General features: G+C 35.3%; 1 protein-coding gene and 1 pseudogene across 4 annotated transcripts; both read right to left on the bottom strand.

Moving 5' to 3' along the window:
* Positions 1 to 642: 642 nt before the first annotated feature.
* On the bottom strand, positions 643 to 2,736 carry LOC126735882 (uncharacterized; annotated as a pseudogene).
* A 6,884-nt stretch (positions 2,737 to 9,620) lies between these two features.
* Positions 9,621 to 14,598, bottom strand: LOC126737340 (uncharacterized). Of its 4 annotated transcripts, none has more exons than XM_050442223.1 (7): positions 14,477 to 14,598; positions 14,329 to 14,390; positions 11,186 to 11,415; positions 10,853 to 11,113; positions 10,490 to 10,798; positions 10,311 to 10,436; positions 9,621 to 10,205 (listed from the first exon to the last, which is right to left on the bottom strand). In XM_050442223.1, the coding sequence occupies exons 1-7, from the start codon at positions 14,492 to 14,494 to the stop codon at positions 10,090 to 10,092; spliced, it is 1,122 nt and encodes a 373-aa protein (XP_050298180.1). In that variant the 5' UTR covers positions 14,495 to 14,598; the 3' UTR covers positions 9,621 to 10,089. The 4 variants fall into 4 exon arrangements, with proteins under 4 accessions (XP_050298180.1, XP_050298170.1, XP_050298184.1 ...); XM_050442213.1 differs by having other exon boundaries at positions 10,853 to 11,020; positions 11,081 to 11,415; positions 14,477 to 14,597; XM_050442227.1 differs by having other exon boundaries at positions 10,853 to 11,068; positions 11,141 to 11,415; positions 14,477 to 14,597.
* Between the last annotated feature and the right edge of the window lie 430 nt (positions 14,599 to 15,028).

The raw sequence follows: 15,028 nt of genomic DNA, 5'->3' as shown, positions 1-15,028 counted from the left end.
GGAGTGGACCGAAGATTTGTGTTTAAAATTAATAGAAATTTATAGGGATAACCCTATTTTATGGGACCCTACAAATTTACCATTTAAATTGTCAAAAAAGAAAATAGACATTTGGCAAAACATAGCTAGTCAATTTAACTGCGACATCTCAGAAGTTAACAAAAAAATTGAAAGTTTAATGACTTCTTACTGCCGAGAAGTTCGCCGTGAAAATACGACGTTTTCTGGAATGGGGACAGAAGATTTATACCGTTCAAAACAGTTTGCATTCCAAGCTATGCAGTTTTTAAATAGCAAGTTTCGTCCAAGAAAAACTAAAAACACTGAAATTGTAAGTATATATACCTACTTTATTATTTCTTAATTAATATAGGTACTAATTTTAAAAAATAGGTAGTTTTTCATGATTTTTGCAAAAAGGTTTTTATGAATGTGAAACCTAAAACAAAAAGAACAACATATTAAAAATACATCGATGTCACAACACAGTAGAGATACCTTTTCTATGCATAATCATTTTGCCAAGGTAAAGCACCGTTGGACGTAAAATATTTGGCAAACTCAGCTCGTATTTGTTCAGCACTTGAACCGATGTTTGCCCATCGGATTGTTTTCGCCATAATCCTTCTATTGTTTGTCCATTTATCTCGCTATCAAAACTTTCATTTGGACTATACACATGACGTTTCGAAGATTGTTTTTTCTCAAATAATTGTGCAAGTAAATGCATGCCATAACAATATTTTCTGCTTTATGTGGTTCTAACAACATTGGCTTCCTTAAAACTCGAAACACCGCAGATAATATATCGAATACGTTTTCAACAATTCTTCTCGCTCGAGAAAGTCTATAATTAAAAACTCGTTTGGAAGATCCATTTTGATGAGAGCCTGAGTATGGTTTTAAAATATTATCTTCTAAAAAGAAGGCTTCATCAGCAACCAGAACATACGGAATATGGTTGTGTCTTCCTGGTAAAACATCTGGATTTGGCAAATTAAGAGAATTTTCTTCGAGTTTTTTAAACAAAGTTGCATTTCTGAAAACACCTCCGTCAGAAATTCTTCCCTGACATCCAATATTGGCATATAGAAAGTTGTAATCAGCATCGACAAGTGCAAAAAGGACAATGCTAAATGTTGATTTTTAATTAAAATAATTACTTCCACTGCAAATTGGTGCTTGTATTTGTATATGCTTGCCATCCATGGCACCGAGGCAATGGGGAAAATTCCAATTTTCTTCATATTGGCGAGCTACTTTAAGCCAATCCTCGGATGTTTCGGGTAGCTGGAAAGAACGTTTTGATTTATTAAGGAAATAATAAAAGTAGCTAATAAAAAATAAAATAGAAAAAGAAAAAAGGTACAAAAATAAAAGTTTATAACTGCTGAATATTGTTATGTACGATGACAAACTATGCGGTTTCGGGTTCCGACTAACAAGCAGATCAGTTTAAAAATATGGCTAATAGCCGAGATTAATACAAACCAATTGCAATTACATAAAAAAATATTTTGAAATCATAAACATAGGACCAATTATTAGACTACGTAATTATTTCTCAATTATTTGTTTACAGGAGACCAATTTGACCGGAAACACTGAATCAGAAGACACATCATCAAACATACAGCAAAAAAGCAGTGAACTTGTACAGGAAGACGAAGAAAATATTGAAGAGACACAAGTTCAATCAAATAATAAAATAAGTAAATGTAAATCACTCACAAATATGAGACCAAAAAATGTAAGAAACGAGAGGATCCTCGGATAGGCGAGACGTTCAACATCTTGAAAAATATTGAAGCAAAAAACGCCAGGAGGACAGAGAAAACGAAATCTACTCTATATAGGGAGTATGTCGCAAGCCAGCTTGAAAAGTTTGATTCACATACACGAGCTGTGGTTAAGCACAAATTTGCCACCATTCTTTTCGAATGGAGTTACCCTGAAAGTAACAGTTCGGCGTTAACATCGACTCCATTGCCATCACCCAATTATAGCCAGCAACCAGAACAGACATTCCAAGGAAAAAAAACATCTGGCTGGGATGCAATATCAGCAACCAATACTGACTCTACACCAGCATTTTTATCAGCGCTCGGTTCTGCTTCAGGACTTGTTGCACTCAGTATGGCACAACCCTCGACATCCACTAATGAGCCATCACCTGGACAATATGAACAACTATATTAAGTGCCGCAAATAAAATAATACCTACTTAAGTACCTAATGTTTTTATAGGCTAAATTTTATAAGCAAAATTAAATAAAAATTTACCATGATATATTCTTGTAGTGATTCAACTAAGGCCAAGCAAACTTCTGGAATAATGGACGAGATTAATTGCTTCGATACTTTAAATGTGTACGCCAGACTAGTAAAGGAATTTCCAGCTGCTAGATAGTGCAGGGTAATGGCCAATCTTTCTTTAGCTGGAATAACTTTTCGGTAATTAGTATTCTTTTTCTTAATTTTTGGAGCCACTGAATTAAGCAGTTCATCAAATGTTTCTGGGGATATTCGGCAGAAGTTCCTAAAATGACCAAAGTCTTCATTCCGAAGCTCATCCAATAAATTACTCGCATTGTAGGAACTTCTGTTTTTATACGGTGTTGTCATCCACTAGCGTCTGCGCCTTCGCTTCTTATTTTTTTTGTTTAGTAAATTATGTAAAACGAGAAATCCTGCACTTGCACACATTAAATCATCATCACTTTCGCTCGATGACATCTTTAGCTCGATGAAAAATTGAAAAACCACTACACAATCAAAAAAAATTTAAAACCACCGAACCGCTACCAACGGTCTTCAATGCAACACTAAAAATTCGGTGTGGACGATGTTCTCAAATCCTTACCAACGTTTACCAATTCCAACGCCAATGACAGCACATGTGCCGTTGGCGTTGGAAACTCGGTCTGTACGCGGCTTAAAACCAAGGGACTGCATAAAAGCGCTCACGATCTATACTCTCTACAAACAAAAATTCTTCTGGAGATAATGGAAATTCTGCTAACATATTCCTTAACTTACCTGATTTAGCTTTGTGTGTACAGTCAATTAATATATCTTAAACATTGGGTACATTTCCAGATTTTCTGAAATCGGCAAAAGTTAATCCTAGTTTTCAAGGTGTAGATCCTCAAGGCCCTGCAAACTTTCGACCTATTTCTTCTTTAATCACAATCTCAAAATTGATAGAGAAGGTTATGAATCAGAGAAGGATGAGTTTTTTGAGAACATACAATATTTTCAGTATATCGCAGTGCGGATTTCGGGAGGAGATGGATAGCTATAATACCATATACAACTTTATAAATTTGAGAATATTTCGCGTCAAGATTGGTCAAAAATGTATGAGTGCCAAGATGCCAGTAGGATGTATGACATATTTTTTCAGATTTCCTGGTATTTTAATGCCAGTTTTTGATTAAAAAAGCAGCACCTGGGTTCTAGAAGGGCTTATTGAGTGACTCCCGAAATGAGTAAGTGGTGACAACATATAAGGGAGTAGTATAGTCTTTATAAAAGAACAGGTTCCCAGATTATTTTGGATAAATACAAATTGGGAAAAAAGAATACCAAACATTTTTTAATAATTATCGTGAAGCACTGAATGACATTATAACCCAGAATTATCAAAATGAGTCTAAAAGTATGTGGGGTCCGATAAATAAAGGATTGCGGTCTAGAGCAAGTAAAGAACCTCATACTCTATCACACGAAAATAAAATTGTTAAAAACCCTAATTAAGTAGCTTAAATATTTGGGAATAACTTTGGGCACGTGAATACCAGCAAAGTCTCGAGCAAAGTAATAGATCATCAACCCAAGAACGTTTATTCTAATGTTTTCTCTATGAAATTAGATAAACGTATAAGACACTATGTATCTAAGTCCTTGTACACCCGAAGAAGTTAAAGATATTATAATGCGTCTGCCACCTAAATATTCAACAATTAAAAATAGTTTCTGACATAATAATATGTTATCCATTGGCTCAGATCTTGAATGCATGTTTCGAGCAAACGGTATTTCCTGATGCGTTAAAAAAAGCCAAAGTTATCCCGATCTATAAAAACAAAGGCGATAAACAGGATTGCAATAATTACAGACCTGTTTCTCTTATATCTGTGTTCTCAAAAATAATAGAAAGAGCAATATATGATAGGTGACTTCACTTTCTGCAACAAAAACCAGTTTGGTTTTTTACCTAAAAGGTCCACGATAGATGCAATATTTTGTTTTGGGAACAAGATAATGGAACAAATTGAGGCCACCCTGTAAGTTCCGTTCTTTTTTGATTTGTCAAAAGCCTTTAACATAATAAAGATCATAACTTACTTTTAATCAAAATTGAGGAATATGGGTTGAGAGGTTGAGTTAATAACCTCATTAGGTCTTATTTAAATAATAGAAACCTCCCAATAAAAACGAAAACACTTAGGGAGTTACTTTTTCGTGAGTATTCGATATTTCCTTAAGTATTCCTTAGGGATCTATATTGGGGCCTATTTTATTTCTAGTATTTGTAAATGAGTTTTGTGAAGTAATAACCTTTAATTCAGTTTTTCAGTTTGCCGATGACACGTCTTGTATTCATATTGCCGAAAATGATTCATACTGGCAAAAAATACAAGCATTGCCATAAACGAAATGTCAAGATGGTGTCGCCAGAATAGGCTGAAACTTAATATCTCGAAAACAAATATTGCCTCATACAGACACCATGATAGGTCGCTTTATGATTCCTTAGAGGGTAAGAGTATTCCTCAGGTTCCAGAGAATAAGTTTCTGGGAGTGTTAACTTATCGGGAACTTTTCTGAAAAAGGGAAATTCAAGCGTTAACCGGGAAAATTCACAGAGCTTGTTATGTAATAAAGTATTTGAGATCAGAGAGAACTCCAGCACGATAGCTGTCCAGCGCATTTCGCTCGTACTGCAAGGGCTTTCTTAGAGCAGAACTACAACAACAGATGAATATAACCTCCTCAGACCCCAGGTATCATATATGATACCTGAGGATTTAATTTTTTATTTCGCCGACGCACGCTGTAGTGGTGAGGTTAGGTTAGTGTATTGTTTACATTTGCAAGTGCACGTTATTTCATTATGCCTTTTAACCAAAATAAGAGTAAGTAATATTGTTCTTGCTTTTTAATTGTTATATATTGACGGCAGGTAGCACATAGAACATGTGTAATAAAAAAATTCTCTCTTAGTAATCTAATCGTGCCGCAAATGGTAGACTTAGTAAAGGTATCACCAGTGATACCTTGGGTCTCTAAGACTACAAAAATAAATGAATTGCTAGGAATTTGTGTGTTAAATATAAAATCATATTTTGGGTTTTTTTAATTATTTGCCTTGTTGAACATCATTATTTCGTCACTCGTCTATGAAATAAGTTTTAGGGGCCTTAACCAGCTTCGAGCTAGAAGAATTAGTTCTTAATCTAGACCTAGACCAATCAGATATCAGCGATTTATCGTCGGAGAGTGAGGATAAAGTAGATGTGGACTTGGATTTGGTTAATATTAACCTTGATCATCAGGATGGATTAGAAAGTATAGAGGATATGGAGATGGCAGAAAATATGAGTGATTCTTCGGATGACGAGCCTCTTGCCCATTATTTACCAAGCTATGTAAAAACTTGGTCCCGTGTCCGGGAATTTGAACCATTCCAGGTTAACTTTAAAAACGAGAACATTTCCACTCAATTAAATCAACCAAGTGTGTACCTAAGAAAATACATTTCTGATACTTTCTTTGAACAAATGGCACTTTTCACAAATATGCGTGAGGTTACTGAGACCCTTTCCCTTGAAACTTCTGAATATGAATTGCGAAAATTCTTTGGAGCTTCCATGTTGATTGGAATTTATGGTCTACCGAGAGTAAGAATATACTGGGCGCGAAGTACAAGAGTACCCATTGTTTCAGACACAATTTCAAGAAATCGGTACTTTATATTGCGATCACGGTTAAAACTTGTGGAAGATCAGAGGGTTACCAATGAAGAAAAAATAATAGATAGATTCTGGAAAGTAAGGCCTTTATTGGACATGATGCAAAATGCGACAATTTATTAGAGGTAAGCCAAATCCAGTGGGATTATAAATTTTCGTCATGATAATACCGAAGGGAATTCCATTGGACTTTTATCTCTGTGAAAGAAAAGGATCATCTGTCGAATCATCGCTATTTAAAACACTAGAAAAACTAGACGTAGGTGGCAGAATGGTGCTAAAGCTGACCGAAACTTTGCCAGGACTATCAGTGTATACTGACCGTTATTTTACTTCAATATCTTTAATTGATGTTCTTTTGTCAAGACAAATAACTTTGGCTGGTACAATAATGGCTTCTAGAATTCCCAAAAACGCAATTCCGCAAATTGATAATCAATTAAAAAAATTGGGTCATGGATCACATGACTCACTCAAGAGAGGAGATGGAAAAATTATTCTGACTAAATGGTTTGATTCGAAACCAGTGCATTTTGCTTCCTCCTGCTCGCATTGTATCATCACATTCATTGTACCCGCAATAGTTGCCGATTACAATGAGAATATGGGAGGCGTCGATTTATTAGATAGGGTCATTGGAAAGTATGCAATGCGCGGACGTACCAAAAAGTGGACAGTACGTACAATTTATCATTTTTTGGATTTTGCCGTAGCTGCGTCTTGGCTGGAATACCGACAAAATGCTATTGCAAAAGGCTTGCGGAGAAAAGAAATCTTAGATTACCTTGACTTCAAATTATCAATTGCCAAAACTCTCGTTTACACTGATATTCCTCAAGCAGATTGCGAGCAAAGTGATTCTGATGCAGAGCAGGTAACGCCCCGAAAATAAAGGAAAATTATATCCAGCCTATTCCAGATAGAAGAGAGAGGAAACAGGGAAACACTCATCTACCAGTTTTTACCAAACACGACCAGAAATCCAGATCAAAATGTCGATATCCGAAATGTGGTAAATTGACATTTGCTAAGTGTGCCTCATGTGACGTATATCTTTGCTGCTATGTTGAGCGAAACTGTTTTGCTCTTTTTCAACAATAAAGTTTTTTTTTTGAAACTTTTTTTGTATTTATTTAAACCCAAGGTATCAAATATGATACCTTACTTTTTACAGTAAAAAACAAAAAAAAAATATTTTTTTTGATATTTTGTTGTTTTTTGGGCCCAACACTTTACAAAAAAGTACGTGTTTTAAAAAGATAAGTTTTCATTTCACCTTGGGTCTGAGGAGGATAATAGAGGTGGTCCAGTCCTTTGGCCACCTGATCTGACACCTCTAGACTTTTTTTTTCTGGGGCGTCATGGAACAGCTTATCTACATAACACCTGTAACCAACAGAGAAGACCTAGTTACTAGAGTTGTGGTGGCTGCAGACTTTTTGAAAAACGATCCAGAGGTCTTTGCTCGCGTACATCTTGTCAACAGGTGCAGAAAATGGGTGGAAATGCATGGAGGACACTTTGAGCATTTGGTTTGGATTGTTTATTGTATAAATTGTTTTTTATTTTTTTTTATTTAAATTGTTCATTGTTTACTTAAATAATTAATTTTTTATTGTAATGATATTAAAATGTTCGTTGCGACAAAAAGGTTTTGAAGGATCCTTGTATGGATTTTATTTTTTTTTGACGAAAACAGTGCTTCAAAGCGCAAAAAAACAAGGGATTTAATTTATTAAAAATGAACAAGTTATTTCGAAAAACAATTTTTTATTCAAAAAAACAGTGGCATATCTTTTTTTTTATAAAAAATTAACATACAGGTGCTGCAACTCCGTCCCTGGATAGGTTAAATCTCCTGCAATTCCTCAAAAAGTTACCTCACTACCTATCATTTAAAACCTAAAAGTTTCATTTAAATCGTTATAAGCGTTTTTAATACAAAGGAAAAAAATCGACTTTCTTTAAAAGTTTTAACACACTGTATTTCGGAAACGGCGCTCTTCCGACCATCGGTTTTCATCTCAATCTACTTCTTTATGGCTCCTGTATATACTCTAGTAGCATTTTTGACCATTTGAAAAGGGACACCCTGTATAGTAATATTATAAAACTATTATATTGGTTGATTTGATAATCGGAAGTAGATTTTAAGATTGACCATTGATAGTGAACTTAGTAATTTCTGATTGGAGAACTGTAATCAAAGGAGTTCCGCAACGTTCTGTATTAGTTCCATTATTGTTTACAGCTGATTTGATTCAGCACATATCCAACTATCAATATAATATAAATTTAGATAATTTACAAATTTGTTTAATCATCATTGGTCGGGTCTCTTCCTGAGGCCTTAATTCACTATGAACCAAAAGCTCAGAAAGGACTAATAAAAATTCACTTTTTATAAATCCGAGTAAAATTCAGGCAATTTTGTTCACAAAATTTGATATCAAATTGGATAATACAACACAATAAAGTAAAAATAAATTATGTTGTATTGGAGTAGATAGAGTGTGTTAATAACCCGGGACTTTGGATTGATAAAAGGTTGTCCTTTAATGCAAATGAAAATAATATACAGTAAGAAAGAAACAATATTTCAACTGCTTAAAAAAATTGTTGTTGCTTGTTGTTGTTAAGGACTTGTTGCCTAAAAAAACTAATTAAATTGCCTAAGAGCATCCTACAAATCATTTTAACTCTTCAATTTTCAAAGAATAGAAAAAATACTTCAACTGTTTAAAAAGTTGACCACGACTAGTCGAAAAAAAATTATTTTTAAGAATGTGGTTGATGATGTTAAAAATCTGCTTTTATCAATTGATGCGTAAAAAATTTATCATTTAAATGAGTTTATGTTGATTTAAAAAAACCAAGTATAATTTTGAGATCATGATTTATGATTCAAAAATATGATTTGTGCATTAGATTAAATGTAAAATAAACATAAAAAAACGAATTTAAGATCGAAATAGTAATAAAAACATAGAAAAATGTATATAAGTCTTTACAAAAACATAACGTACTCCTAAATTGAAGAAGCAGATAAATTTTATAATTTGTCAGCTGACATCGTTAAAAGTCTATACAGAATAACATGTCAAATTCCAAACCGAAATGCTGTACTTATTTTTTCTCTCAAGCAAACTTTCTTTTCCCAACAATACTAATAACTAAAAAAGTTTAAATGCCTCTTCCTTATTGTTCTATAAGATTACGACTCATTTAACCTATAATTTGTATAATAACATGCCATTTTCCGGTACATTTAATTCAATGAGGCATCCCCAGATTCACGGATGAAATATTCAAAAAAAGAATTTTTACATGTGGTACTTTCTATTTAGTTTCGTACTCTTGGCTAATAATATTCGAAATTTAACCGAGAAGAAAACTATAATAAGGAAATAAACTGATCGATTTCCGCATCTTAATATTAATGTTTGAACCTCATAAGTGGGTTATTATAAGTGTGTTTTTTCTTATTGACTAAAACTTTCCCAAGAAGTATATAGGCTTCATTTTGAAGATATTGCCCATGTTTGAAGACAGTCCCTCTGTAATATAAATAGATTTTTGAACTAAGGACAAAACATTTCTTTCTATTGTAGGAGTGAATATATTTATTAAAACAACAACAAGTATAAAAAATAATCAATATATTTATGTAAAAACAATAATTACAACTTATTAAATAATACACGTTTAATTAACTAATAATCAAATAATAATATGTACAAACATAATAATAAACTATTTACATGGGGGGTACCAGAGAAATGATCACATGAATGAGAATAGGAAGAGGCCACGAAATAAAGAAAAGAAGAGGAAAATAATATAAAAAAGTATGCAAGAAGAAGTGAGAAGAAACATATAAAAAGAGGTGGAAAAAATGGCCAAAAGAACAGAGAAGAAAACTAAAAGAATACTAAGAAATAAGAGAGAAAAGTGCAAAGACTCTTGAGCAATATAAAAAGAAATAATTTCAGGTCTGTGTATAACAATAAGGTTCAGTCATTTAAATGCTTCAAACTTGTTCTGCATATGGTAATTAATTTGTTTTTAACCTAATACTGCGATGGACAACCTGATTTGCGGGGAGGGGATTTTATTTCTTATCCCATCCTCCGCCTCCGCCTCCGTTCCAACCTCCTCCTCCTCCATAGCCACCTCCTCCTCCTCCTCCTCCTCCTCCACCACCATGATGGTCATCAAATCCACCACCTAAAAAACACGAATTTTACTTTTCGTTGATACAGTTTTACTTTCTTGATATATTGGTGAATGATATGAATTTCCTCGCAGTAATAAAATAAATTTGAAATTTACCTCCACCGAATCCTCCTCCGCCGCCGCCTCCGTATCCGCCGCTTCCGTGATGGTCACCGAATCCGCCTCCACCGCCGCCGCCCCCGTGGTGATCACCGAAACCTCCTCCACCGCCACCACCATGACCTAAAATTTTATAATTTGACACATTCTTTTTAATTCATTTTTTTTCCCACTACCTCCGCTAGGTAATGGATCTCCTCCGGACAAATGTACAAGCTTTAAGGCACCACCGTGACCTCCTCCGCCACCACCACCATATCCGCCTCCGCCTCCTTGCCAACCACCTCCACCGCCACTTGCTCCATATACACCTCCGCCTCCTTGCCAACCACCTCCACCGCCACTTATTCCATATCCGCCTCCGCCTCCTTGCCAACCACCTCCTCCACCGCCACCTCCGCCATAACCGCCTCCATTACCGTGTTGTTTTATCGCGATCGTATATGACGTGCTGCCTCCGGCACCGTGGCCGCCACCGAACCCACCTGGAATAATTTGAAAATGAAGTAAAGAAAATAAAAATAATAATTGTTGTTTACCTCCTCCTCCGTATCCACCGCCTCCTCCATAACCGCCGCCGCCACCACCGCCATGGTGATCATCAAAGCCACCACCAAATCCACCTCCGCCTCCAAATCCTCCACCTCCGTGGTGGTCATCGTGGCCTCCTCCGAATCCACCTCCAAGGCCACCACCGCCTCCATAACCTCCGCCGCCTCCATGGTGGTCATCGTGACCGCCTCCAAAGCCACCACCTCCTCCATAACCCCCGCCGCCTCCGTGGTGGTCATCGTGACCGCCTCCGAAACCGCCTCCAAAGCCACCACCGACTCCATAACCTCCGCCGCCTCCGTGGTGGTCATCGTGACCACCACCAAATCCTCCTCCACCTCCAAAACCGCCTCCGCCTCCAAAGCCTCCACCTCCGTGGTGGTCATCGTGGCCGCCTCCAAATCCGCCTCCAAAGCCACCACCTCCTCCATAACCACCGCCGCCTCCGTGATGGTCATCGAAGCCTCCTCCTCCTCCTCCTCCGCCGTGGTCATGCACGATAACTTCTTTGTGATGTGAGGGTTGCGGCACGTGAATTTTTATATGAACACTAGATAAGTAAAATTTAACATTTATTGTAAAGAGAAAATTGCGAGTAATAAGGCATTTTTAAATAAACGCTTTCGAGAGCCGCCACCTGGTGAAATTGCAATAGTCGCGACACTTTAATAGTCAATTAACTAAACAATAAATAACGTAATGTGTGTAATAAATAAAATGCAATATTTGTATTTTCACACAATAATAATTCACTTTCCATCAATATATTATCTAAGAGTTTAAATCGCCCGCCAAAAAGTGGGGGAACTCCCGATGACAGTTACATGATAAACGTCCAAATAAATTTTAAAGGGGACTTTGTAGTTTGCATAAAAAAAAGATGAAGCTGTCAACGGGCTATAGAAATTTAAATTTCCCGCTCAGCGGTGATCCTACAGATTGCAGTTGCTTAAATAAAATTCTAAAAGTGACTTCGTACTTATGTATGTGCTGCAGTGCGCGAAACAAAGATGGCGATAGGAAATGGACATCAAATATTGTGACAGTGGGTCCGATAAATGCCAGAAGATGACTTTGTAGTTTTTTAATATACCCCTTGCAATTTACAGTGTATTCAGGGTGAAAGGAACACATTCACTGAAAATTCAGGTATTTTTTTATTTTTTGGTTACATCGATTAGTATTGTCACTTGTGCGTTTTTTGAATTAATAAAATTCTATATAGAGTGCCTCAATTAGAAACTATGACGTCAACTTTCATTTTTTTATAAATAAAATACCCTGTAATATTATGGGTTTTACAAATCTCTGATATGCAATAACTATATGCCTAAAGTCAATGGTCTGCCATATATTCCAGATTTGTCGCAACTAATGTTGAAGTTGTTGTCCATTTGATTCAATGCGTCCTTTGCAATGAAAATTTTAGTTACAGAGTGTCTCAAGTAGAAACTATGACGCTAACATTAATTTATGTGGTTTCTTAGACAGTAAGTAGACCTTATTATTTTCTAACAGTTTCTAATTTTATAATTTACTTGAAAAAGGTTTGTCATTCATTTGTGAGTATAATTGTCATTCCATGCATTATTTTTTGATAAAATTTACTTTCTATAATTTGAACTAATCCCCTGCTTTATTTGTGTTATTCCCTGATCTACAAGAGGTTGACATACTTAATAACGAGACATGATTTCGATAAGACGAAGCACCTCTTCACTTTGCCATCGCCGTTTGACAATTTCTTGATGCAACTTTTCCTAACAGCTGAATTGGACGAAGAGGACCGATTGACTGGCCACCAAGATCACCCGATATAATCCCCTTTAGGTTTTTTCTTATGGGGCTATTTAATGTTCAAAGTTTATGTAAGGTCTATTTAACAATAATGTTAAAGATTTAAAGCAAAGAATTCGACAAGAAATATCGATCCGCAGGTGATTGGAAGTTATTTACTGACTTCAAAAATGTCAATGTACGGCAGTTTCTGGATGAAACGTTTCCTGGTAGATGGATTGGGAGAAGGGGTGCTATCGAATGACCTGCGAGATTACCCGATTTATCTCCTCTTGATTTCTTTTTGTGGGGACATCTGAAATCGAAAATTTATGCCCCCCAACTTGAATCGTTGGAAGATTTACGGAAACACATCATTTATGAATGCCAACAAATAACATCCGAAATTCTTTACAATGTCCGGGAACACTTTGAACAGTTACTGTACTATTGGACATTTTCAACCATTTTATTCACCCCCATTGAAATAAATGGACAACAAATTGGGCATCAGTTGTAATAAATATTATAATATACATTTTTATTTTTTAATGTCGTATGTTTCATTAATCTATTACGTCACATTGGACAAACTTGAAAAAGTAGAATTGTAAAACGTCATGATATACAAAGTGCTCCACTTAAAAGAATTAATATTGACGGAATAGTTTCTACTTGAGGTATCCTGTAAATAAAATTTTTATTGTAAAAAAACGCGCAAGTGACAATGCTCATAGACGTATCCCAAAAGTAAAAGAAGAAAAAAATACCTCAATTTTAAATGAATTTGTTCCTTTTATCGTGTATAAAAAAAATTGAGATATGAATGAAAAATAGAAATTTGCTTGAAAGTTGCTCAATATAAATTCCAATAATGACTTCGTACTTTATTATGTATCTGTTGCAATGTGTGGAATAAAAGTGGCGATCTGAAAGGAAAATCAAAATACAAATTTCTTGCTGGTGTATATAGTATGACAGTTGGTCAATTTTAAATGTGATATTGTAGTTCATGTTGTGCTTCTTGCAATGTGTGAAAGAAGATGGAGATATGAAGAAAGAATAGACATTCAAATTTTACCCTCAACGGCGACCCTACAGATTACAGTTGCTCAAACTAAATTCCAGAGTTGACTTTTCCTTTAGTATGTGTCTGTTGCAATGTGTGAAACATAGATGGCGATATGAAAGGGAAATAAAAATACAAATTTCCCGCTAAATCACGCCGTATATGACAGTAAGTCCAATAAATATCAAAATAGTTTATGGTGTATCCCTTGCAATGTGTGAAAAAAGATGGAGATGTGACGAGGGAATAGAAATTCAAATTTCTCGCTCAATGGCGACCCTACAGATAACAGTTGCTCAAGTTAAATTCTAAGGGTAACTTTAACATTTTAATTACAAGTTTGATTTACATCCTTAAGATAAAATAAAAATGGCTCGTATGCACAAATTTGAAAGGGTTGAAACCTTTAGAATATCCTGAGATCCTTTAATTAATGAAATAAGTCCCTTTAAGAAATTTTTAAATGAAATTCTTAAAGTCTTACCCTAAAATATCGAGCATAAGAAACTTTTAAAGATTCATAGCATTTGGGGTAATAAACAGTAATGTCTACATAGCTGATCTCTTCTATTTTTCCCCGTACGCTCTTTTAAGCCAAAAAAATTACAATAAACTTACTGTTCTTTCCCACCGAAGGTCCCCTCCGAGTAACCGAGCAGCCCTAAAGCTAAAATCGCACCCTGCAAGAAAGATAAATGATTAATTATTAGAATATAATTAAAACTATATAATTAATTAGTTAGAAACAAATAACAATAAAACTTACAAAAAGTACCGAAGTCATAATGCGCGCGTGTGACTTTCGATGCACGCCGGCTTTCGTACTTTTCGATTGCGACCTCCAATAAAATTGCGATCGTTTTTATACGACACCCCGTATAATAGTAGGAGATCTTTTGACAATTGTTTTAGGCAGCAGCGGGGGAGAGGAGGCACATTTTCGCGCCGTTTCTTACCATAAGTCGTACCAGTGCATGCGGTACAAACCGTCGCGAGATTGCCACATTTTGCATCTTTTAACATCAATTTAGACGTTAAGTGAGTTATTGAGATGAAGGTAGAAAATATTGCATTTGCTTTTGTCGACCATGGCAAACACGTCAATCAAACTAATTTTTGCATTTATTGCAAATGGAGTTCTGCTAAAATGGAGAGAAAAATGCAATTTTTCATTGCTGTAGCCTCAAGTTGTTCATAATATGAATTGTTGCATAAAAATATTGTGTGGCATGCAAAATTTTTCTTAATCTATAGGAATATTTTATATAAAGCATTAATTTATAAAAGTTCAATCAGATATTCTAAAGTTGCAAGCGGA

The sequence above is a fragment of the Anthonomus grandis genome, chromosome 1, assembly GCF_022605725.1.
Source record: "Anthonomus grandis grandis chromosome 1, icAntGran1.3, whole genome shotgun sequence".
Classification (NCBI taxonomy): Eukaryota; Metazoa; Arthropoda; class Insecta; order Coleoptera; family Curculionidae; genus Anthonomus; species Anthonomus grandis.
The sequence above is the reverse complement of the archived record's forward strand: the minus strand, read 5'-3'. Positions and strand labels throughout refer to the sequence as shown.